Source organism: Bos mutus, chromosome 6, assembly GCF_027580195.1.
Source record: "Bos mutus isolate GX-2022 chromosome 6, NWIPB_WYAK_1.1, whole genome shotgun sequence".
Taxonomy (NCBI): Eukaryota; Metazoa; Chordata; class Mammalia; order Artiodactyla; family Bovidae; genus Bos; species Bos mutus.
Genome location: NC_091622.1, coordinates 24,732,969 through 24,756,482, shown reverse-complemented (window position 1 = coordinate 24,756,482; position 23,514 = coordinate 24,732,969). Strand labels below are relative to the sequence as shown.

At 40.8% G+C, this 23,514-nt stretch overlaps 3 protein-coding genes across 5 annotated transcripts in view; 1 reads left to right on the top strand and 2 right to left on the bottom strand.

The window, feature by feature from the left end:
• The window catches only part of DNAJB14 (DnaJ heat shock protein family (Hsp40) member B14), a 40,625-nt gene extending 29,119 nt beyond the window's left edge, over positions 1-11,506 (bottom strand). The window contains exon 1 of one of the 3 annotated variants that reach the window (XR_011464475.1): positions 10,903-11,504. Coding sequence is in view for 2 of the 3 variants with exons in the window: in XM_070372100.1 (XP_070228201.1) it covers positions 10,903-11,035 (133 nt within the window). In the remaining variant the exon portion in view is untranslated. Of the gene's footprint in view, positions 1-10,902 lie in introns of all 3 variants that reach the window. The other 2 variants (XM_070372101.1, XM_070372100.1) reach the window with 2 other exon arrangements.
• The window catches only part of LOC102269339 (secretory immunoglobulin A-binding protein EsiB), a 64,003-nt gene continuing 50,578 nt past the window's right edge, over positions 10,090-23,514 (top strand). The window contains exon 1 of the mRNA XM_070372103.1: positions 10,090-10,679. Coding sequence (XP_070228204.1) covers positions 10,602-10,679 — 78 coding nt within the window. The 5' untranslated portion in view covers positions 10,090-10,601. The remainder of the gene's footprint in view (positions 10,680-23,514) is intronic.
• On the bottom strand, positions 12,430-14,867 carry H2AZ1 (H2A.Z variant histone 1). Its single transcript, XM_005910307.3, has 5 exons — positions 14,708-14,867; positions 14,187-14,264; positions 13,795-13,908; positions 13,314-13,443; positions 12,430-13,060 (listed from the first exon to the last, which is right to left on the bottom strand). The coding sequence occupies exons 1-5, from the start codon at positions 14,708-14,710 to the stop codon at positions 12,999-13,001; spliced, it is 387 nt and encodes a 128-aa protein (XP_005910369.1). The 5' UTR covers positions 14,711-14,867; the 3' UTR covers positions 12,430-12,998.

The following is a 23,514-nucleotide window of genomic DNA, read 5'->3' as shown; positions in this document are numbered from 1 at the left end:
GAGATGGTTGGATGGCATCACTGACTCAATGGACATGAGTTTGAGCAAGCTCCCAGAGTTGGTAAAGGACAGGGAAGCCTGGCATGCTGCAGTTCATGGGGTTGCAAAGAGTTGAACACAACTGAGTGACTGAACTGAACTGAACATATAAGAGAACTTTCTTCCAAATCTTTTTCATAGCTCATGCATTCAAGAGGTCACCAAAGACATAAGATATTTAGTTTTTATAACAATTTAGTTGTAGATGGTACAGAAAGGCTCTTAATTAGGTAGCTATTTTGGACTCCTTTCTCATTTAAGTCAACATAGAGCATTGAGTAGAGTTCTCTGTGCTGAACAGTAGGCTCTCATTCAGTTCAGTTCAGTTCAGTTGAGTCGCTCAGTCATGTCCGACTCTTTGCGACCCCATGAACTGCAGCACACCAGGCCTCCCTGTCCATCACTAACTCCAGGAGTTCACCCAGACTCACGTCCATCGAGTCAGTGATGCCATCCAGCCATCTCATCCTCTGTTGTCCTCTTCTCCTCCCGCCCCCAATCCCTCCCAGCATCAGAGTCTTTTCCAATGAGTCAACTCTTCGTATGAGGTGGCCAAAGTACTGGAGTTTCAGCTTTAGCATCATTCCTTCCAAAGAACACCCAGGGCTGATCTCCTTCAGAATGGACTGGTTGGATCTCCTTGCAGTCCAAGGGACTCTCAAGAGTCTTCCTCAACATCACAGTTCAAAAGCATCAATTCTTTGGCGCTCAGCCTTCTTCACAGTCCAACTCTCACATTCCATAACACAGGAAAAACCATAGCCTTGACTAGATGAACCTTTGTTGGCAAAGTAATGTCTCTGCTTTTGAATATGCTATCTAGGTTGGTCATAACTTTACTTCCAACGCATATAACACACAGATACACATACACATACATTCATGCATCATGCATATATATACTTCTTAGCTCTGTCTACTGAGAGGATCTGGAGGCAATGACACACTTGTAGCAATGAGCTTATCAAGTGTCTATATATTAGTTTCCAAGTATCATTATCCACTAAAAAGAATCAGGACTCCTGGGGCAAGAATTGATTCCGAGGGCAGAGAAATGAGCTTGAAAACTTTTTTGTGTTTGAAAGTAAAGAAATTCAAAGAATGATGAGGACATGTCATAAGACACAGGAGCTTGAAGGGGCTCCTACTGATTAAATCTGAGGCAATCTGAACATCAAAATGAACAGTGATAATAATAGATTAAATAGGAATCCATGTTAATAAATAAGGTTGAATGTCAATTAATAAACTGTAGAAGGAATAATGGAATAAGAAAACCAACATTTGGCAACCATCAGAAATTTATTCTGGAAAGAATCATCAATGAATGCTAAAAGGAGCTTTGGAAGTTTGTTGTAGAATAGGACATTCAGAGTTTTAAAGTATTTTCCCACAAAATATTTATTAATTACAAGAGGGGAAAAAAAGTAAGTTTAGAGTAGACAAACCCGGTAACACCAGCTTCACCAAGTGATCAAAGTTAACCTCATCAGTAAGGACCAAATCAGCATGTTCCCTGATACGTTACACTAAGAATGCAACATCACTTCTATGGTATGCCTGCCAAAAATTCATAAGGAAATGTCAGCCAAACCTAAATTGAGGGAAAATCTATAAAATAGCTGGCCTGCATTCATCAAAACACAAAGATCAAGAAAGAAAAGAGACTGAATGCAAACTGGTACAGCCACTATGAAAAACTGTATGGAGGTTCCTTAAGAAACTAAAAACAGAGCTACCCGCAATTCCACTCTTGAGCATATATCCAGAGAAAAAATGGTTCAAAATGATATGTACACCCCAGTGTTCCCTGAAACACGGTTTACAATAGCCAAGACATGGAAACAACCTAGTCCATCCACAGATGAGTGGATAAAGAAGATGTGGCACATATACACAATGGAATATTACTAAGCCATTAAAAAGAATGAAATAATGCCATTTGCAGCAACATGAATGGACCTTGAGATTATCATACTAAGTGAAGTAAGTCAAACAGAGAAAGATAAGTATTTTATGATATTGCTTCTAAGTTCAATCTTAAAAAAAAATGATACAAATATACTTACTTACAAAACAGAAAGACTTGCAGACTTATAGAGGGAACGAGGTGGGGAAGTGTAGGGGAGAGGGATAAACTGGGAGTTTTGAATAAATACACTGCTGTATTTTAAACAGATAATCAACAAGGATCTCTCTGTGCAAATGGGAAAAGAATTTAATATACAGATACATGTATAACTGAATCACCTTGCTGTACACCTAAAACCAACAAAATATTGTTAATCAACTATACTCCAATATAAAATAAAAATTAAAAAAGGAAAAGAGAAAAGATGGTATCTAGATAACAAAATATGGCAAATAAATGCAACGTAACAGGGAGAACTGGCAGAATCTGAATGAGGTACTTACATTAATTTCATGACTCTGACAGCTATACTGTTGTTATGTATGAGTGTCCTTATCTTAAAAAACATACACTGAATTACCTAGGTGTAACAGGATATCATGTCTACAACTTACTCTTGATTGGTTCTGGAAAAAATATAAGAACAAACTGTATACCTGTGGGGGTGGAAGAGAGATAGCAGGGAGAAAGAAAGGGCATGATAAAGCAAATGCAGTAAAATTTTATCAAATAGGAAGCACTGAGTGAAATGTATACAGGAAGTGTACACTATTTTTAAGACTTTCCTATACGCTTCAAAGTATTTCAGAATTTTCAAAAAGCTAAAATGAAGAGGGAAAATTGAGAAAGTATATGCAAAGAAAATTTAACTGTTTTCAGTAATTTTATCAGTGAGGTAGTACTGGTAATGTTACACTGAAACTACTACATATATCATGTGGCATAAAGCAAATAAATAATCATGACATATTCTACCATTTGCCATGGCCTTGAAAACCAGGATTACTACTGTGGAAGGAAAAAGATAGAAATATATGCAAGAAAAGTTTAAAGACCCCAAAATACTTAACTTAAATTTCATTTACTAGTATAAATGTATAAGATGTTTTAACTTAAAAAAAAAAAAATTCCCTAGTCTGTACACTGAAAAGGCCCAGAAACAATGACAATCTATTAACCACAGCATCGTTTGTACCAGACCATGATACTAAAACACCATTTTCCACTAAAAGAAACCAGGGCTTATTGGAGTTACGTTTGATTCAAGATCTAGTACAGGGAATGTATAAGAGAAATCTGAAACTTTATGTCATACCAAAGAGAAAGAAAATTATTAAAGACTATTAGGAATGTGTCTATGAAACTCAGGAGGTAACCTAAACAGGTTCCACCAGCCACACCTAAAAAATGATATTATCTGCTTTTGGAAAACAGGAGTCAATTCCTTTTCTTGAAAACTGATAAAAGCAGTCAAGCACTTATCATATCTTGCCTTTCCTATATGAACTCTACCACTGTGTAACCCTAAGATAGGTGAGGGGGAAGTGTCTCTTTATAGAATTATTTCAGCCTATAAAAGAATAAATTATTTTGAAAAAATTGTGAAGCCAGATGGGAAAGTGGTTATATGTATTTATATTTACAGGTGGCCACAAAGTCCCTATGCATGCTAGTTAGAAGTTATCTGTACATTCCTTTCATTCTTTGCACAAACACATTCTCTCAGTTTTTCTAGACATCTTCCATGCTAACAGCTAGATGCTGGATATTGCTAAAGCAAAAGATCATATAGCTGTTTTAAATTTTCAAGTTATTATGATACTGAAAATCTTTCAGAGCCTAGGGGTTCTGCTTAACAACGGCTATGTATATATATGCACTCACACTAAGCATTTTGGCTCCAAACAGTGAAAATTTGAACAAGTTCCATTACCTCTGTGTCCCAATATCCAGTTTTATCATCTTAAAAATGGAATCAGCAAGGTTTTCTGTATTAACAATCACTGGAACCAATGCCTGAGAAGGTAATGTGGTTCAGTTCAAGTACTGCCAGAATTTGGAACTCACAACCTTTTTCTGACTTATTAAATGTCTTAGCTATTATATGAGATCACATTTATAATAATGAGCAGTATTACAAACATTAGTTGAACAGATATAAGATATCTCCTTATAAACCAGATTACTTTTGGTTTTAAAACTGTCCAACCTTATTTTGTATGTTCATTTTCCAGACATACAGCTTTGCTTGTATGTCTTAATTAATGTAATCTGTACTTAATTTATACATATCCCATATTAAGGACCAGTGAAAAAGTAAACATAGTATTAAAAATGTTTATGTGGCTAATCCAAAAGTGAATAACCAAGATCCATTTTTATTTCATAATGTTCTGCTGCACACCTATTATATATAATACCCATCACTAACAAAACCTAAAATAAGAATATATGATTTGGAAAACAGATTTTTTCATTCCAGGCAAACTGAAAATAGCTTTTATTTGTGTGATTATAAAAGTAATGTTGTTCAGTTCATTTAAAAAAGATAAAGTAAAGATCTCCTATAAATCACACACAAGAAAAAAAAAAAATCACTCAACCATTGTGATATATTTATATATCTATATATAAATATATATATAGCCAACTAGAGTAGCTAGTTATATATATCTAGCTATATATATATAAATATATATATTTATATATATCTAGCTACTCTAGTTGGCTAGCTGTCTAGCTTTTTTACATATTTTGAAACAAAATGAGAATAATCTACATATGTTGGTAGCATGCCCTTAATAGGTTTATAATTCAATGTATATATCATTTTATAGCAATAAATCTAGGTGCACATCATCTTTATTTTTTAAGACCTTATTCAGGACTATTGCAATAGGGGAGTGACAGCAGGCTGAACTCTGAATTCAGTAAAGACAACTGGAAACTTATAGTCAATGAGCACGGTAAGGTGGGTCACTTAACGGAAAATTACTGAGGCACATCATTGTTTTTAAGTGCACAGTGTATACAGGCAATTCAATTTATTTAATAATTCCCAATGATGGACTCTTTCCAAATTTTTGCTACAATGACAACCCTTATATACATTTTCCCATACTTGTCTATTGTGGGAAAATTTCATTTGTGAATATATTATCACAAAAAGCCTTACAGCTTCATTTATTTATGAACAAATTGTCTTCACTGATAAGAGATAAAACTACCTAAACAGGTATCATTCCAGAAAACCAGGATTTATAGATGCCACAAGTATATGCAAAAGACTGGTAGAAAAGATGATAACATTAAAACAGTTCCTGACAGCAGAGCAATTTTTAATCTAGGAGAGGAAGAGCTATATACATAAATAATACAAGAAATAAATGCAAAGCAGGGAGAACTACATATTAACTAAGAATGGAATGAGTACCTGAATTCACATGGAAATTAATCCTAACTTAAGGCAATTTTTTAATGTTAAACAGGTAAATAAAAAATGATAGAAAGAGACAAATATTATATAAGTAACTCCAAGCAATCATCCAAATACTTTTGCCATTGTACTAATACATGAAATTCTTATAGCACTTAATAAACTAACCTCATAATAATCCTGTGAAGACTACAGATGAGAAAACTGTGGCTTAGGAAAGGAAAAGGGAATGATAGGAACGGAACCATTTTTGTGTCTAGCAGAGATTTCCTATTTCATTTCTCTAAAATGTATAAGCTCCAAGAGGACAAGAACTGTCTTATTGATCACTGACTCCCTAGTTCTGAGAAGAGTGCCTGCCACAAAGAAGCATGGATTCAGTAAATATTTGTTGAATAAATATATCCGCATCCTACAGATGTCGTAATTGAGGCTCAGAAAGACAGTTATGGATATAAACAAATAAAACCATTAAATTAAGGTTCAAAACTAAGTTTAGTATTCTTTCTTCAACTATAATGTCTGAAACAGTTTGGTTATTAGCTGAAATGTGGAAATCATTTTATAATATTTAACTAGTGCTACCAAAATAACTGTTTTGAATGTATAATTTACACTTATCACTAAATTTTGATTAAGTCAGAAACAGAAAGAAAACGGTACTGTCTTCAAAGGAATAGCTGAATAATACTCCAGATGTGAAATGACAGTTTTAACTGTTTTATCATTTTAAATGAGACTAAAGGGAACAGAACTTTGAACTTTTTATCAGGTTTAAATTTTAAAATAAAGTAGCAAAAAAAAAGGAAGAAAAATCTTTACACATAGCTCTCACCTGAGGGGAAATAATAAAAAGAGGACTATTTTAATTTGCTATTGTACAGATAGAGGTTGCAAATTATATAAGTTATCTATTCATTAAGTAGACACAGGATGGCCGTTTTTGAAGCTGTAGACTGCCATTTGGTTCAAATTACTATGAAACTCTTGAAAATAATTAAAATGTTTTTCTCTGAAAAAAATCTATACTTCAAACTGCCTAACAATTAGAATTAAACACTAAAGTATTAAAACAGCAATGTAAAAAATAAAAAGCAATGTAAAGCATTAAAACTGAGAGGCTGTATCTCTCTGTAAAAATCTAAAACATATCAATAATCCAGTAAACATAAAGTTTAAGAAATCAAAATGCAATTTACTTCCTCTTGCTGATATTTTCCAAGTTTATATTTCCTATGTAGCATCATATACATATATTAATCCTTTCAAATGTAAACCAAACTTATAATATGAAAATATTTGAAAGTTATAAATCCAATTTGCTTAGAAGTCCATTTAAATAAACTGTAAAATAATATTCTCAACTAAATACTTAGAAAGCAAGCAATGTCCTAGATTCTTTTGAGGATGCAGTTTTTCCTTAAGGAAAACCCTTGCCAATTTTTTTAAGTGGTTTATCAATCAGATTCCTTACCTAGCAAGAACAAAATTGTAAAGGGGACAAAAACTCTGGAATTTAGCTAGAATTTAGACTCACATTTTTGCATTTACTATATAAAAACAAGAGAAATCAAAATGCAATGTTTTATTTTGCCTACCTTAGCATGAAAATACATCCAAGAGGAATATTAAGCTCTAAGTTATAAAGATGTGAAAGTGGTCTAGAATACATGAAATTCAGGGATAACAATTTTTCATTTCATTTTAAACAATAGCTTCAATTCCCTTCTACACTAAATATTTTATCAGGAGCTTATACAAATGTTCTAGATCTTTTCCGCCTCCTCTGTATTCTTAAATTATTCCAGTATACATCTGAGAACATTCTACGTAAAATACACTTTGTTAAGTATTTGCACATGATCTATTTCGCCTAACATTAACCCTGTGATGAAATCCTTATGTTATACATAACTAAACAAGGCTTGGCAATGATAAGTAACTCATCCCTGTCAGAGTAACTCAAATCTGTCAGAGGCAAAGTCCATATCTGAATAAGGTCTTCAGACTACACCACAACTGTAGCTAAACACTTTATGTCATAATCACATGTTGCCTTACAATACATTGTAATATTAACTTTCACTGTTACTGTCGTAACTTTCCCAATGTTCATGTCTTTAAAAGCAACAGCTGTATTGTGCTTTGATATCTTACAGTATCTTTAGTAGATTGATTCACGTTGCTTGTTTCATAGAAGAATTACAGACTATAGGTTTAAAAACTCTTTGTCTCACACTTGTTAAATAGAAATGACACCAAAATTATCAAGCACTATTAAATGCTTCCCATGTATTAACTCATTTAATCCTCATGCCACCCCTATGAAATTGGTACATTATTGTCCTATTTTGTAGACAGAAAAGCTACAAGCTAGATAGGTTATTTAACTTGCCCAAGATTAAGGTTACAAGGGAGTTACGGTCAAGGCTTCAAAAGCCAAGGTATTCTGTCTGGAGTGGTTACATGCTTAAAGTTAAAACTGTCCCTCAAGTCTGTGCGTGCATGTGTGCTAAGACACTTCAGTCACGTCCGATTCTTTGCAACCCTATAGATAGTAGCCCGCCAGGCCCCTCTGTCCATAAGATTCTCCAGGCAAGAAGACTAGAATGGGTTGCCTTGCCCTCCTCCACAGAATCTTCCCAACCCAGGGACTGAACCTGTATCTCTTTCATCTCCAGCATTGGCAGGCAGGTTCTTTACCACTAGTGCCACCTGGGAAGCACCCCCTAAGACTACATAATGACTAAATGAAATCATGCATTCATACAGTAGAAAGATTCAAAAAGTTTTAACTCTTGGCAATGATTTCTTGAATATGAAACCAGTGAAGTGAAGTCGCTCAATGGTATCTGACTCTGCGACCCCACGGACTGTAGCCTACCAGGCTCCTCCATCCATGGACTTTTCCAGGCAAGAGTACCAGAATGGGTTGCCATTTCCTTCTCCAGGGGGATTTTCCTGACTGAGGGATCAAACCCGGGTCTACAGCATTGCAGGCAGACACTTTACCATCTGAGCTACAAGGGCAGCTCTAATGAAACCAAAAGCATAGGCAATAAAAGAAAAAATAGACAAATGGGCCTATATCAAAAGGAAAAAACTCCCATGTATCAAAGGAAACAATAGAAAAAAGACAACCTACAGAATGGGAGAAAAAAAAACCTTCAAATCAGACATCTGGTAAGAGTTTCCTAGGTCGCATGAGTGGTTAAAAAACCCATCTGCTAATGCAGATGTAAGAGTTGTGGGTTCAATCTCTGGGTTGGGAAGATTCCCTGGAGGAGGGCATGGCAACCCACTCCTGTAATCTTACCTGCAGAATCCCATGGACAGAGGAGCCTGGCAGGCTATGGTCCATAGGGTCACAAAGAGTCAGACAAGACTGAAGCAATTTAGCACACCGGCATAACTCGACAACTAAAAATAACCTAATTTAAAAACGGGGAAAGGACTTGAATAGTTCTCAAAAAATGATATAAAAATGGCCAATGAGCAAATAAAAAGATCCTCAATATCACTAATCTTGAGAGAAATGCAAATCAAAACCACAGTAAGGTATCACCTTACTTGCCAGGATGGGTACTGTCAAAAACGAACAAAAAATCAAACAGAAAATAACAACTGCTGATGAGGATGTGGAGAAACAAGAATTCTTGCCCACTGTTAGTAGGAATGTAAAATTGTGTAACTCTTACAGAAAAAGGTATGGCAATCCCTCAAAAAATGTGAAAATTAAAATTACCAATATGATCCAGCAATCCCATTTCTAGGTATATATCAAAAACAATTAAAGCAGGATCACAAAGAGGTATTTGTACACCCATGTTCTTAGTAGCCTTATTTACAATATAGACTGTGATGGTTTTCAAGATATGGAAACTATCAATGCAATCTATTCCTAGATGGTGAATGGATATTGAAAATGTGGTATATGCACACAATGGAATACTATGAAGCCTTCAAAAAGGAACCACCATATTTATGCTACAACATGAATAAACTTCAGGGACATTGTACTAAATTAAATAAGCCAGTGAAAAATGGCAAATACTAAATAATTCCACTTACTATATAATAAGTATCCCAAGTAGCCACATTTTTAAAATAGAGTACAGTGGTGGTTACCAGGGGCTGGGTGGAAAGGGAAAACAGGGAATTGTTTACTTGGCATAAAGTTTTAGTTTTGTTAAGACAAAAAATTCTGTAGATCTGTTGTACCACAGTGTGAAAATGTTTAACGTTATGGAATTGTATTAAAAATGGTTAAGTTGGTAAGCTTCTGTTTTTGCCACATTAAGAAAAAAAATCACTTATTTTCTTTCATTTCCCCTCTTTCATTTTCCTCAACAGCAGGGAAATAAAAAGGACAAAAAAAAGTAAAGAAATTCAAGGACTTCAGTAAGTAGGAAAAAACTAAGAAAACAACAATAAAATGAAACAGGTAACCCCACACTCTTACTGACTTATTGCTAATTTTCTTCTTAACGTGGAAATATCCTGAACCTCAAGTGAAACTGTATCCTATGGACCAGATAATGGAATGTCGTGGTTAAAGGCCTTTTGAAGCTGGAGAGCTCAAATACTATTTTGACTTTGCTACAAATTACTGTTTGACCTTGGGTAAGATATTTTCATTCATTCACTCATTCATTCATTCACTCATCAAAAGGTCTGTTTCCATATGAGTGAGCCTGGTCAAATGAATTCTAGGATCGATCTGAGGAATAAATGAAATAAGTCATATTAAACAGTAGGTACTTTATAAGCACTCACGAAGTGCTGGCTATAATTACTTTAGAGCCTAGAGAGCAAGAGAAGAGCACTTGGATTTCGACTAAAGGAAGTCCAGAGCTCTTCCTAAAGATGTGTCTCATTTGTCGATAATTATGGTGCTATCAAATCAGATACTATTTAGCAAACCTTCACTGACTCTATCATTCTTGTGGTCCTCTCTTCTGAAGAACTCTCTCCCAGGGAAAAGCAATGTCATCTCAGGTGTTCGAAAATGTTTGCTTTGGGAACAGCGTTTTCTACCCCAGAGGCGGTGGAACCAGGGACCTGTATATTAACCACTGAGTTCCCTGTTCCTCTCACTTCACTAGGGACCTAGGCCTTAATCGCGGATGAGGATGGGGGGGGGCGTCACACAACCACACATCCAGATATAAAGCCCCATCTGGTAAGGCAGGACCAGATGAATCTCCTGGGAGAATGACAGCTGGACATTCAGGAAAACCGATAGGCGAACTGGCAACTCTAGCCGGGTGGCTCAGAGCCGGCATCTCGCAGGTAGGCCGGTGAGGAGGGAGTCTCGGGGAGCCCACGGCCGGCCCGGCCCGGATGTTCAGGGCCCGAGCGGGGGTGTGTCGGTGAGGAGCGTTCTGGGTGTCCGACCGGCGGGGTCCGGCGGGTGGGGGGCTCCGCGGCTCCATGAGGGGCGACGGTGGGGGCGGGGGCGGGCTGCGCGGCGGCCCGGGGACAGGGCGGGGAGGAAAGGGACCGAGGGCCTCACCGCGGGCCGAGGGCAGTGGGTAGAGCTTCTCGGCCTTCTGAAGGAAGCGCTGGGCCTTCTCGCGGTTGCCGGCGTTCAGGGCCTCCCGGGCGATCTCGACACATTTCTCCGCCTCATCCCGGTTCCCCTCCATGGCTTGCGCCTTCTTCCGTTTCCTGCGGGAGCTCAGCAACGAGGGGCGGAAGCCGCCGCCGCCGCCGCTGAGGAGACAAGGCCGGCCGGGGCTGGGGGCGTGCGAAGGCGAGCGGGGAGGAGCGCAGGCGACCGCGGCGGCGGGGCCCGGGCGCACTGGCGGGCTCGCAGCTCCGCCTCCTCACGGCGGCCTCCCCGCCCCCCGCGGGTCGCTACGGCGCGAGCCGCATCCCTCTGGCCCCCGGACTGGGCTCCGCCGCCGGGCCGTCAGAACCGGCTCGCTGGTCCTTGCCGGCGCGGACAGGCTCGGGGCCGACCGACCTGGAGGGTGAGGGGGGCGTGCGGGCGATACCAGGCCGGCTGGCCGCCGGAGGGGCTCTCTTGAAGGGGTTCCGTCGCGGCGTGGACCCAGCCGCCAGCCTCAGCAACGCGATGCCCTCCAACCCCCAGCGCGGCCCGCGAAGGCGGCAGCCCGCCTTCCGGGCGACGAGTGGGGGTGGTGACATTCGTTTTCAGGAAAATTCCCAGGGATCGAAAGCCCCACCTCCGGCCCCCCTCGGCCTCGGTCAGACTAGGGAGAATTCGGTCAGGTGAGGACCGGGCTGCCAGTCCCTGGGCACCGCTTCCGGCACAGCTGTTCAGGAACCCAGTAGGGTGTCCTTTGACCCTAATTCCCGTTTCATTGCCTTATTTCATTCATACTCCATTTTTCTGACTCAGGGCCATTAAACTTAGTACATCCCAAGAGGTACAAACACTTAATTTGTAGTTTGCACTTATTCTGGTGAAAATAAACACACTAGTAGCCATGACCAGAAAGGACAGGAATCAGTTCTTTGGCAATGTATTACCTCATATAGGTAAACTTGGGTTTTCTCCCTTCTCCCATTTTAATCATCACCTTTGTGAAATACTTGCCAGGTTGGTATCCTCAGTGGAGGCAAAGGGCCCACTTTTTGCTTGGTATTAAGAACTTGCCAGAAACTAAGTGTCAAAATGATCCACTTAACCTAATTACAAAGTAACTATTTTCACACATTGTTCAGTAAAGATATTGTCTGCTATAGCAGCAAATATGGTAACTCAGGACTTTCAAAGAAATCTTGATTCTTCTCTGTTAAATGTGAATAGTATGTTCCCCAAAGATGTTACCATATACTGAACAATTTAACGCAAGTAACCTTCAAAACAGCGTGTAGCACACTACAATTATCAGTCTAAACTGAAAAGTCCCTTCTGTGTAGGTAGCTACATACAGGACCTTCCTAACTGGTCTCTGCTCCCAACCCCACCCAAGCCCCCACAGTGCTCTGGTGTAGTGCCGCTATCACAAACAGCAATCAAAGCTAATGAACTGAGATGGTTAAACTGAGCCTAAAAAACATCAACTTGTGCTGAAGTTTTAAAATCTTTTAATAGTTCATTACACAGTATTTAAAAAAAAATACTTGGGCCTTTTAACTTTGTTGATCTACAGACAGAATTAACAGTAATTTAAAGGGAAGAAATGTGCTTACGTTATTGCTAGGTAAGATACCTATTCAACAAAGCTGTTCCTACTATAATCAAGCAAATTTTATACACAACTAGTTTGGGATATGACCTTTATTGAGCTTATCCACCAGAGTGGAAATAATGTCTGTACAAAACCAAATGTTTGTTACTATAACTTCTGCATCACAATTAAAATCCAAACAGTTTTTTAAAAACAGTCAACTCAATCAAAACCCACTACTTCAGAATCAATAGCTTCTTTGAAGCCACAGTAACACTTAAATATGGTTAAGACTCAAATGCAGAAATTTGGTTGGTTGGAAAGCTAATTAAACTTCCAACTTTCTCAAATAGAATTACAAAAAGGCAAAATTGTGTTTTTCACAGAGATACAGTCCACTGGAATCACCAACACTGGACAGCTGTTAGAGTATTTAGAGTCCTGAGATAATAAGGAATCCAGGCATCCTTTAGACAGTCTTCTGTTGTCCTTTCTTTCCAATCAGAGATTTGTGGATGTGTGGAATGACACCTAGAAGAGGGATAAAATAACATAGCACTTTAAAACCAACAGTTTAATGTTCAACTTGGAAGATGTCTTTCAATGTGAGGCTAAGTGCAGAGTAAAAATTCAGAAATACATAGAGAAATCAAATTTCATGATGCAACCATACTACAGATCAATGAAAATATACTGTGTCCTCTTTTAGACTGAAAATTACTAGAGGGAAATTTAAAAGCAAATTCTTTTCTCTAGAGAAATTTATAAGTTAATATTTACATACCACCACCAGCAATTGTAGCCTTGATGAGAGAGTCCAATTCTTCATCTCCACGAATAGCAAGTTGCAAGTGACGAGGGGTAATACGCTTTACCTTCAAGTCTTTCGATGCATTTCCTGCCAATTCAAGTACCTAGAAGGCAGAATGCAATCAATCTCCTTCCAACTTACATTAATGTCAAGATCCAGACAAGAATCAAACCTTCACGATGAAGGTGTATCTACCAACTGTCATCTCCCCCACTACCTGAATGGCAAGATAAGCAAAAGCCATAAAGAGGGCACGCAATTTTATTTCCTAAGGCCGCAAACTCAAGCTCAGGAGGATCCCCATCATGATCACCAGCCCCCCCTAGCGTTGTCGGAAGCTTCTCGCCGCGTTCAGAGCCTGGGAGTTTTCTTGCATCACTTTCCTCCTTCCCTCTCGCCGCCTCCCCCCACCCCCTCCCAACCTTTTCCAGATTATAGGCGTACACCCATTTACCTCTGCGGTGAGGTACTCCAGGATGGCTGCGCTGTACACAGCGGCAGTCGCGCCCACACGTCCATGGCTAGTCGTCCTAGATTTCAGGTGTCGATGAATACGGCCCACCGGGAACTTCGTTTTTAGCATACACAAACATAAATGCACAAAGATAGACGAGTCAAAGATAATTATACGCGCGCCAAAGGCAGGGGCATGGACGGTGGTGCAGCAACGCGCCCCAGCACAGACACACGTGATCGCCCCCGCCCCGATATTTATTGCATCGGTAAACCAAGTCGCGACACTATCACCCACGCAAAGACGAAACGCTAATCCAGAGCGATGATAAACAAGAGAGGAAAAGGAAAGAAAAACGCCACGATTCCCAGAATGCACGAACCACCACTGACCTGCAAACCGGCTCTCTGCGAGCGGGAAACCGCCTTTGTCTTGGCCTTTCCGGAGTCCTTCCCAGCCTTACCGCCAGCCTGCGGCGCGCACACGCCCGCGAGCGAAGGAGGAACGCAGAATATAGGATTACCAGAGCAGCGCGCCCTTCCCCCACCGCGCCGCGGCTCGGGCGCGAGCGCGGCCCCGTGCCCAGCCGGGGTCTCCGGCCCGCCGCGCGCCGCAAGGACGACCCCGCCCGCCCGTCCCCCGCCGCGCGCTCGGCGCGGCCGCGCGCCTCGGTCCGCCCGCTCGCCGCCCGCCGGCCCCCAGCGGCGCTGCGCGCGCCACCCAACCGTCACCGCCCGCCGCGAGATCCGAGGCTGCTCCGCTCGCCGCCGACAAAACACCTCCCACTGCTCTTCCAAATCCTGTCTCCGCGCGTTCCCAACCGTCGCCGCTTCACCCCCATCTCCGTGTGTAACGGGTTTTTCTCCCGCCGGCAAAAACCCGCGGAGTCTTCGAGCGTCTCCACCAAGTTTACCATTTCGAATTCTCCTGAAGCTCAAACAAGCAAGGCAGAGAAAGGACTAGTCAGACACCCAGCGAGAACCCGCCGCCTACTCCTTCGTCGCACCGCGATTCAAACTGCGCTGTCTCCCGCCTTCCCCGCTCCCTTTATACTGCAGAATGTTCCCTCATCCGGGAACTCGGGTTGCTCATCCCACCAATGGCTGCCACCCGCCCTCGGGACGCGTCCTTGAAGCTTCAGCCAATGAGAAAGCGAAGAAAAGGGCGGAGGGGCGGGCGCTTCACAGCTCGAATTCCTATTGGAGCATGCGGAAGGAGGTGGGGGAGGGCGGAGGGATTGGAACTGGGGAGAAGAAGGGCACAGCGGCGGGAGGGAAGAAACAGAGCGAGCTATGCTGCGGGAGCTCGGGGGCCCCCCCGCGCTGGCTGAGGTCACGTGTCCGAGAGGCGGAGTTGAGAGGCTCAGGGGAGGGGCACGCAGTATCGCGCACCCCACCATCACCCGTTCGCCTTCGTCTCCTAACCTGATTCCGGAGACCACGTGAAGTCTCCGCGGGGTCTAGCGCGCCCCACTTCCTGCCCTCCCCTTCCAAATGAGCACCTCGAAGGCAGAGACCCACCAGTCCACAGCCTTCTTCCGAGGCCCGGGGTACTCTTCCTTGATACCCTCAGCATCGCCCAGCTTTTTCAGTCTGACAGGTGGCGCGAACGCGTCCAGTGAGAGGAGCCCCAATTCCTTCCCTGACCACATCCTTGATAGTGATTTCAGTCTTCTAACCCCACTGGGCGAGTCTCGAGCCACCGACTGATCATGATACACTGCTCCCACGTCATTTTCAGTTCTAACTCCCTCGTCTTTCCTCACCATTTTTGAATGCCCTAACCCCGCCACCCCACCCCAGTGGGATACTTTCACGGGAAAAACGGTGATGAAAGCCCTCTTGCTGGTCAGAAAAGACACTTCGGTCTACCCCTAGAGGGCTTGGAGTGAGACGGTATTCTTTAATCAAATCATAACCCGTATCTTTCTGGAGATTACACATCAATGGGTTGTACCTATAGCCTGGTGTCTAAAGTTGATTTAATGAAACCTCAAAGCTATTCTGTGTCAACTTTTCTATGCTAAACAGTTTGCTACATGACAAATGTTCGGTAAATGTCAGTGGGGTAACTTCTAACGTGATTCAAAGACAGTTACAGATGGTCCATGTAATCAGTTGCAAATGATGGGCTAAAAAAATAGTACTGTACACACAGTACTATCATAATGCCAGCTACTTAGTCGTCCAACTAATAGATTAATAACACCTGTGTACATGTCCAGCTGCTTGAAGACAATAATGATCTAAATCTTTTATATTTATAGCATTTAATAGTGTATTACCTTTTAAATATATTTCTGATGTCAAAAAGTTTTAATATATGTATTCTTAAGTACTGTAGTTTGAGTTTCAGTTTGAAAGAGTTTATCAAATTAGAGGACCCCTCCATATCTGGTAGGTAAGTAAGTTCCAGTGAAGAAGTTCCCAACAATTTGACAGAGAGTTTTGTTATTTTCTTCCCCTTACAAATGAGGAATTTTTACATTGTAGTCAGTAGCAAGAGTTAATCAGTTCTCCCACTGAATTGTTACAATGACATTTTAAAACTGTGAAACCTGATGTAATAGTTAATCTGAGCTCTGCAGAGGCTTCCTGATATGTAATTTAGAAGCCAACGTTAATACCTTTTCCAGTTTGGATAATATGTACTCTTTGCTATGAGATCCAGCTATAGGAATTCACTGTTGCCTCACTGAACAGTGGTTAAGAGAATGTGCTCTGGAGCAAGTAGACAAGAACTCTGCTCTGCTTCCTTCTCAGTATGTCATCTTAGTTACTTTTTGGAGCTTCAAGTTTCTCTTCTCTCCATCCATGGGATTTTCCAGGCAAAAGTACTGGAGTGGGGTGCCATTGCCTTCTGCGTATGGAAAGAGTACAGTACTACCTATTCTCAGCTAGTTGTTGAAAGATTAAAGGAGAAGGTATGCAATGTATGCTCCAACGTGTGTTTATCACATAGCAGCAGATAATAATGATGGTGTCCTCTACATTGGATGCTGAAGTGAAGTCGCTCAGTCGTGTCCGACTCTTTCCGACCCCATGGACTACAGCCTACAAGGCTCCTCTGTCCATGAAAATTTCCAGGCAAGAGTACTGGAGCGGGTTGCCATTTCCTTCTCCAGGGGATCTTCCCGACCCAGGGATCGAACCCAGGTCTCCCACATTGCAGGCAGACACATTGGATGCTGGGGAAGGATGAAATAAAGTATCTTTGATTCCTACATCTTTTCCCTTGTCTAGCATACCGTCTTCGTTTGACATGAAAGTAAAAAGCCGCAATGCAACCCTGAAACCTACCTAGGCCCCCTGCATTGGGATAGCAGAGTCTTAGCCACTGGACCACCAGGGAAATCCCCACTTTAATTTTAGATTGCCTATCACTTGCTGAAATGGATCTTAACTGTTATAGTAAGTCAACACCCTAAATCTTGGGGAAAGAAACACACTTTACTCTGCAGCACTGAGAAACCCATCAGTATTTCTGAGAAGGGGAGAATACAGCATTCCTCAATTTTAAGGTACTAATTTAGCATGGGGTAAAAGCCAAATCATAAAAGAGAAAATTTTTGTGAGAAGACTGGTAAAGCTGATGTATGTCATTTAGGTATAAACCCTAAAACCATGTAACACTGAAACCAAGACAAGGATGTAAAATCTTGAAGGAAGACTGAGTAATATTTAGTAACTGGGTGTGGCATTTAAGAAAGTGTAGGAAGGATGTAGATAAATGAGAAAGGGCATACAAGAAGAAGCTCAGGTTTTTTGGATTGATGGTTTAGGATATGAAGTAGCATCTATAATAATGAAAATGCCAAAAGGGTAGACATGGATGAGCAGAGGAGAGAAGAAAGAGGAAAGCCAGGAACGTTATGAAAAGTTTAAGCTGACATTCGGGGAATCCAAGTGGAATTTTCTAGTAAGTATGTTGACAATGAGGGCAAGAGTTTGTGAAAGAAAAATTTTCAAAGATATATCCTAAGAAGCATACCTAATAAAGAAACTTTAGGTGATGATGTCAGCACTGTTACAAGATAGCATGAGGCATGTTTAACAGTTTATGTGAGCAAAAATTGGTTGGATCCACTTTTAAATTAAGTGAGCCATTTTAAAATTTGTAATTCAACAAAGTGGTGACTCAGATGGTAAAGAATCTGCCTGCAATGCAGGAGACCCAGGTTTGATCTCTGGGTCAGGAAGATCCCCTGGAGTAGGAAATGGCAACCCACTCCAGTATTCTTGCCTGGAGAATCCCATGGACAGAGGAACCTGGTGGGCTGTAGTCCATGGGGTCACAAAGAGTTGGACATGACTGAGTAACTAACATTTACTTAAAGTTTCTTGTTATTAAACATGTTTTAAAAAATCATCGATTTAACATGTAAAAACAGCAATCAATTGGAATTGGCAGCGCCAAGCTGGAAGTAGTTAGAGGCACTCCACCAACAGGAGCTGGGGGAGAAGACTTCTGTAGGGAAAGTCTGGAAGCAAAGAAAGGAAATTATTTGATTGGCTTTAAAAGATCTGATTAACTTAAAGCAATTGGTCATCTCTAGGTTTTGATTTCATAGCCTTGAGGCATTCACAGGTATAGATTTTAGCCTATTTTCATAGCATTAGAGCCACCTCAGTCTAATAACCTTGTTTAATTAATTTGACACCACAGACGCCAATACCAAGGAAAAGAGTGAATGCAACTGAAAGCTGAAGAGCAGTCAAAAAGATCTAGAGAAGTAAAACGTAGTGTCTCACTAGACGTAATGATTCCACACTAAACTAGAAAACTGTAGTTACTACATCTTGTAAGATGATGTTTACCACATGTATATTGCTCACTCTAGGTAAAGAACAATCTGTATTTGGTCTTTACTACTCTCTTCTGGAGAAGGCAATGGCACCCCACTCCAGTACTCTTGCCTGGAAAATCCCATGGACGGAGGAGCCTGGAAGGCTGCAGTCCATGGGGTCGCTTAGGGTCGGACTCGACTGAGCAACTTCACTTTCACTTTTCACTTTCATGCATTGGAGAAGGAAATGGCAACCCACTCCAGTGTTCTTGCCTGGAGAGTCCCAGGGACGGGGGAGCCTGTTGGGCTGCCGTCTATGGGGTCGCACAGAGTCAGACACGACTGAAGCGACTTAGCAGCAGCAGCAGCACTCTCTTCTGTTTACCAAAGATGATGATGTTGCCATAAATTCTGAAACTAAATGGCTTTATCAAAAGTCTTGGTTATTAAGTAAATATTTTTTGCCCAATGTTGTAAGATAATGAGGAAAGTCCATTTGGTAAATGCTGTAAATCAGAAATTCCACAAGGCTATCTTAGTACTGTTGGGAATCAAATGCCACTTTCATCCTGAGAAGTTAAGGGAGCACCACAAAAAAAGGCAAGTTTAAAGCCATTCAGTTTATATTGCACAGTCCTCTACAGACTCAGCCCCAGGGGAAAACCATATAAAAGATGTGACCATCACATCTATTGTTAAAACCTTGCACAGGTAAGTGTGACTCCCTGGGCCTCTCAATAGGATAATCATGGCTCAGAGAAGAAGCTGAACGTTTTTCCATTCCCTAAGACTTTCCCAGCTTTATTTTGTGTAGGTGCTATGTATGTGTGTTAGAGAAGGAAATGGCAACCCACTCCAGTACTCTTGCCTGGAAAATCCCATGGACACAGTCCACAGGGTCGCAAAGAATCTGACATGACTGAGCGACTTCACTTCACTTTATGTATGCGTGTGTGTGTGTGTGTTTGTGTGTGTGTGTGTGTGTAGGAATGGGAGTGGTTGCTTGAAATTATTTGTCAGCGTAGAGTAACCTAGTGAAAGCTAACTAATCCAACCAACAATCTATCTGAGAATCATCTTGTTTACTTTTGTAGCTGCTTTAAGTTTTCCCCAGTTTGCTATAGAATTACTTTCATTGAGATTTCACACTGTCTGGGCCCAGGCAGAGAATGAAAGAGCAATGCTTTTGTTCAAAGGAATAGATAAGGCTATCAGATCATGATTAACGAATCACTAGGTTTAGGATTTTTGAGGCATGATATTAAGCAAGATCAATTGCTCAAAATACTTTTTGAGCCTTGTAAATTCTGTACACTTACAAGGCATTTTATGAGTTTTCTATGGAATTTGACCTAGAGGTCAAATTTCAACCTAAACATGTCTGAGGTAGACGTGATCATGGCTTATCTTCATTTTAAAAGATGAAGAAACAGACTTAGGGGACATTCAGGGATAAAAGAGACCCGATGTACATTCTCTGTGGTCTTTTATAGTTTTGTACTTCTGAGTTAAAAACCTTGGGAGAGGATTTGATTAGTGCCCATGACCATATATACCTGTGATCTTCTCTGTCTTAAATGAAATAGATGCAATCTCTGAACAATTTTGAAGACATCAATGTTATTCTTTCTAGATGAATACCATTTTCATTATCTTCTCGTGTCCTGATGTGTTGTGAAATAAGTTATTAATTTCTTCGATAAGCCTTCTCTACTGCTCAGAACCTCAGCAGGAAGCAGCCTGAGATGAACTCTTCCTCCATTAATAGATTATTCCAACAAGTCTAGGCAAGAGCTGGCCAGGTCATTCATCATATTTCACCACAGGATATGGAAATTTACATGCTGGCTCTTTGTTTAGATTTTTATTTCCTGTTTTTAAAGTAAAACAGTGTACTCATTTTAATTCTCAAAAATGAAACAAATCACTTTTTGTCCAAACTTAGCTGACAATTCAGGAATTTTATAAAAATTTGAAGAAGAGAGAAAAGAGTTACTGTATATTATTATAATGTAGAACCTGTTTCACAATACTGATTTTGTAATAAAACTTTACTAATTTTACAGAAAGTGCTGTTTCAAATTAATGAATATTATAAATTACAGAGCACTTGATAAATGAATATATATATGATATGTATAAAAATAAACATATAGCAAAGGTATAATACTTTTACATATGGATATATATAAAACTCCAAGTGACCAGTAAATAGTTTTGCCAAGAACAAATATAGTTATCTCCAACTCTTTGCGACTCTGTACTGTAGCCCGCCAGGCTTCTCTGTCCGTGGGATTCCCCAGGCAAGAATTCTGGAGTGGGTTGCGATTTCCTTCTGCAGGGTATCTTTGTGACCCAGGAATCGAACCCATGTCTCTTACATCTCCTGCTTTGGCAGGTGGATTCTTTACCATTAGCGCCACCTAGAAAGATCATATATAACACTCCAAGTGACCAGAAAATAGTTTTGCCCAGAACAGTATTAGTAGATTTGCTTTAAAAAAGAATTTATAATAGCATTAATGATTTATAAATGTATCAAAGATCAAGAACTTTTATAATATATATTTGGAAATTTCTGTATTTTGTGTTCTCTATTAAGTAGGTTTACAAACATTCTTTGTGGCTGATTTAAACCGTAGTTCAGTTTCTGTTTCCAATGATATATTAAAAATTCTCAGATGGGATCCGAAATATTGAGGCTCTACTCTTGGTTGTCTGTGGCAATCTGATTGCCTCCCAAAAGTGGGGGACATGACTTGAGACTGCATTTACAAAGCATCACATTTTTATTCAGCCTGCTTATTTTGGAGGTAGGTCAAATCTCCCCAAGTCACTCCTAGGTGCTGAAACTTTGCGTTGAATGATAGCTCATGTAAAAATACAGACACATAGAGAACTGCACCTGTCATGGCTCTTTTGTTCCATTTGCTTCACACATATCCAAAGGCTATTTTGCAAGTGGGACACAGCGCCTTTTCACTGATATGATCTTTTTATGGGTTACAGATTTCTATAGAAACATTGGAACAAATATATTGAAGAATATGAAGCAGATAACCAGAGACTTAAATGACCAAGACTGGCTCATTGTTCATCAAATCCATTTTTTCTTCCTGAGCTTTCCACCAGAACTCCTGCTCCATGCAGAAGGGGTGGCCTGTGACTGTTTCTTGTCAAGATGTGTGGAAGTGGTGTGTGTCATTTCTATATCAGGGCTTTTGAAAAATAAATGTGCCTTCTCCACCCTCTTTTTCTCTATTGAGAGTTGGACGCAAAGCAGGAGACTTCCAAGTAAGATAAGAGATTAAAACCATGAGATCAATCTCACAAAAGCCACCTGCCAAGAAAAAACACCAGGCAAATACTTGTATGTTTGTTACAGCAGTTAGCCCTCCCTAACTAATTGCCTAGCTTACAGACACAAAACGTGAAGGCAGAGGTGTTTTTGAGAGACCTGTTGCTGCTGCTGCTGCTGCTGCTAAGTTGCTTCAGTCGTGTCCAATTCTGTGCGACCTACGTATGTGTAATCTATTATTATTAGTATGCTGATTTCATTTGCCAATACTGTAAAATAGAAGGATAAGTTTTGGCAAACATTCCCTACTAAAGAATCCTTGTTTTCATTATTCTCTACTTTTAAAAAATTAATTAATTAATTTGGCTGCTTTGGGTCTTATTGCTGCATGTAGGATCTTCGATTTTTGTTGAAGCATGCAGGATCTTTATTTTCAGCATGCAAGTTCTTTAGTTGAGAATGTGAACTCTTAGTTGCAGCATGTGGGATTTAGTTTCCAGGGATCCAATCTAGGACCCCTGCATTGTGAGTGCAGGGTCTTAGCCACTGGACACCAGGGAAGTCCCCATTAGTCCATACTTTTAAAAAGACTGTTATTGTAAAAATGTAACTTATGCACAGGTTTACTTTCCATGGCAGTATTTGTAAGAGCAAAAGACTGGAAATAACCCAGGTGATCGTTGATCGGTTCAGATCAGTCGCTCAGTCATGTCCAATTCTTTGAGATCCCATGGACTGTAGCATGCCAGCCTTCCCTGTCCATCATCAATTCGTGCAGCCTGCTCAAACTCGTGTCCATCCAGTGGGTAATGCCATTCAAACATCTCATCCTCTGTCTTCCCCTTCTCCGCCTGCCCCCAATCCCTCCCAGCATCAGGGTCTTTTCCAGTGAGTCAACTCTTCGCATGAGGTGGCCAAAGTACTGGAGTTTCAGCTTTAGCATCATTCCTTCCAAAGAACACCCAGGGCTGATCTCCTTCAGAATGGACTGGTTGGATCTCCTTGCAGTCCAAGGACTCTCAAGAGTCTTCTCCAACACCACAGTTCAAAAGCATCAGTTCTTCGGCTCCTTCCCTATTTGGAACCAGTCTGTTGTTCCATGTCCAGTTCTAACTGTTGCATCTTGACCTGCATACAGTTTTCTCAGGAAGCAGGAAAAGTGGTCTGATATCTCTAAGAATTTCCCATGGTTTGTTGTCATCCACACAATCAGAAGGGTTTAGCATAGTCAATAAAGCAGATGTTTTTCTGGGACTCTTGCTTTTTCTACGATCCAACAGAAGCTGGCAGTTTGATCTCTGGTTCCTCTGCCTTTTCTAAATCCAGCTTGAACATCTGGAAGTTCACATACTGTTGAAACCTGGCTTGGAGAATTTTGAGCATTACTGTGCTAGCGTGTGCTGCCGCTGCTCCTGCTGCTAAGTCACTTCAGTCGTGTCTGACTCTGTGCGACCCCATAGACAGCAGCCCACCAGGCTCGCACATCCCTGGGATTCTCCAGGCAAGAACACTGGCTAGTGTGTCGGATGAGTGCAATTGTGCAGTAGTTTGAACATTCTTTGGCATTGTCTTTCTTTGGGATTGGAATTGAAAACTGACCTTTTTCAGCCCTATGGCCACTGCTAAGTTTTCCAAA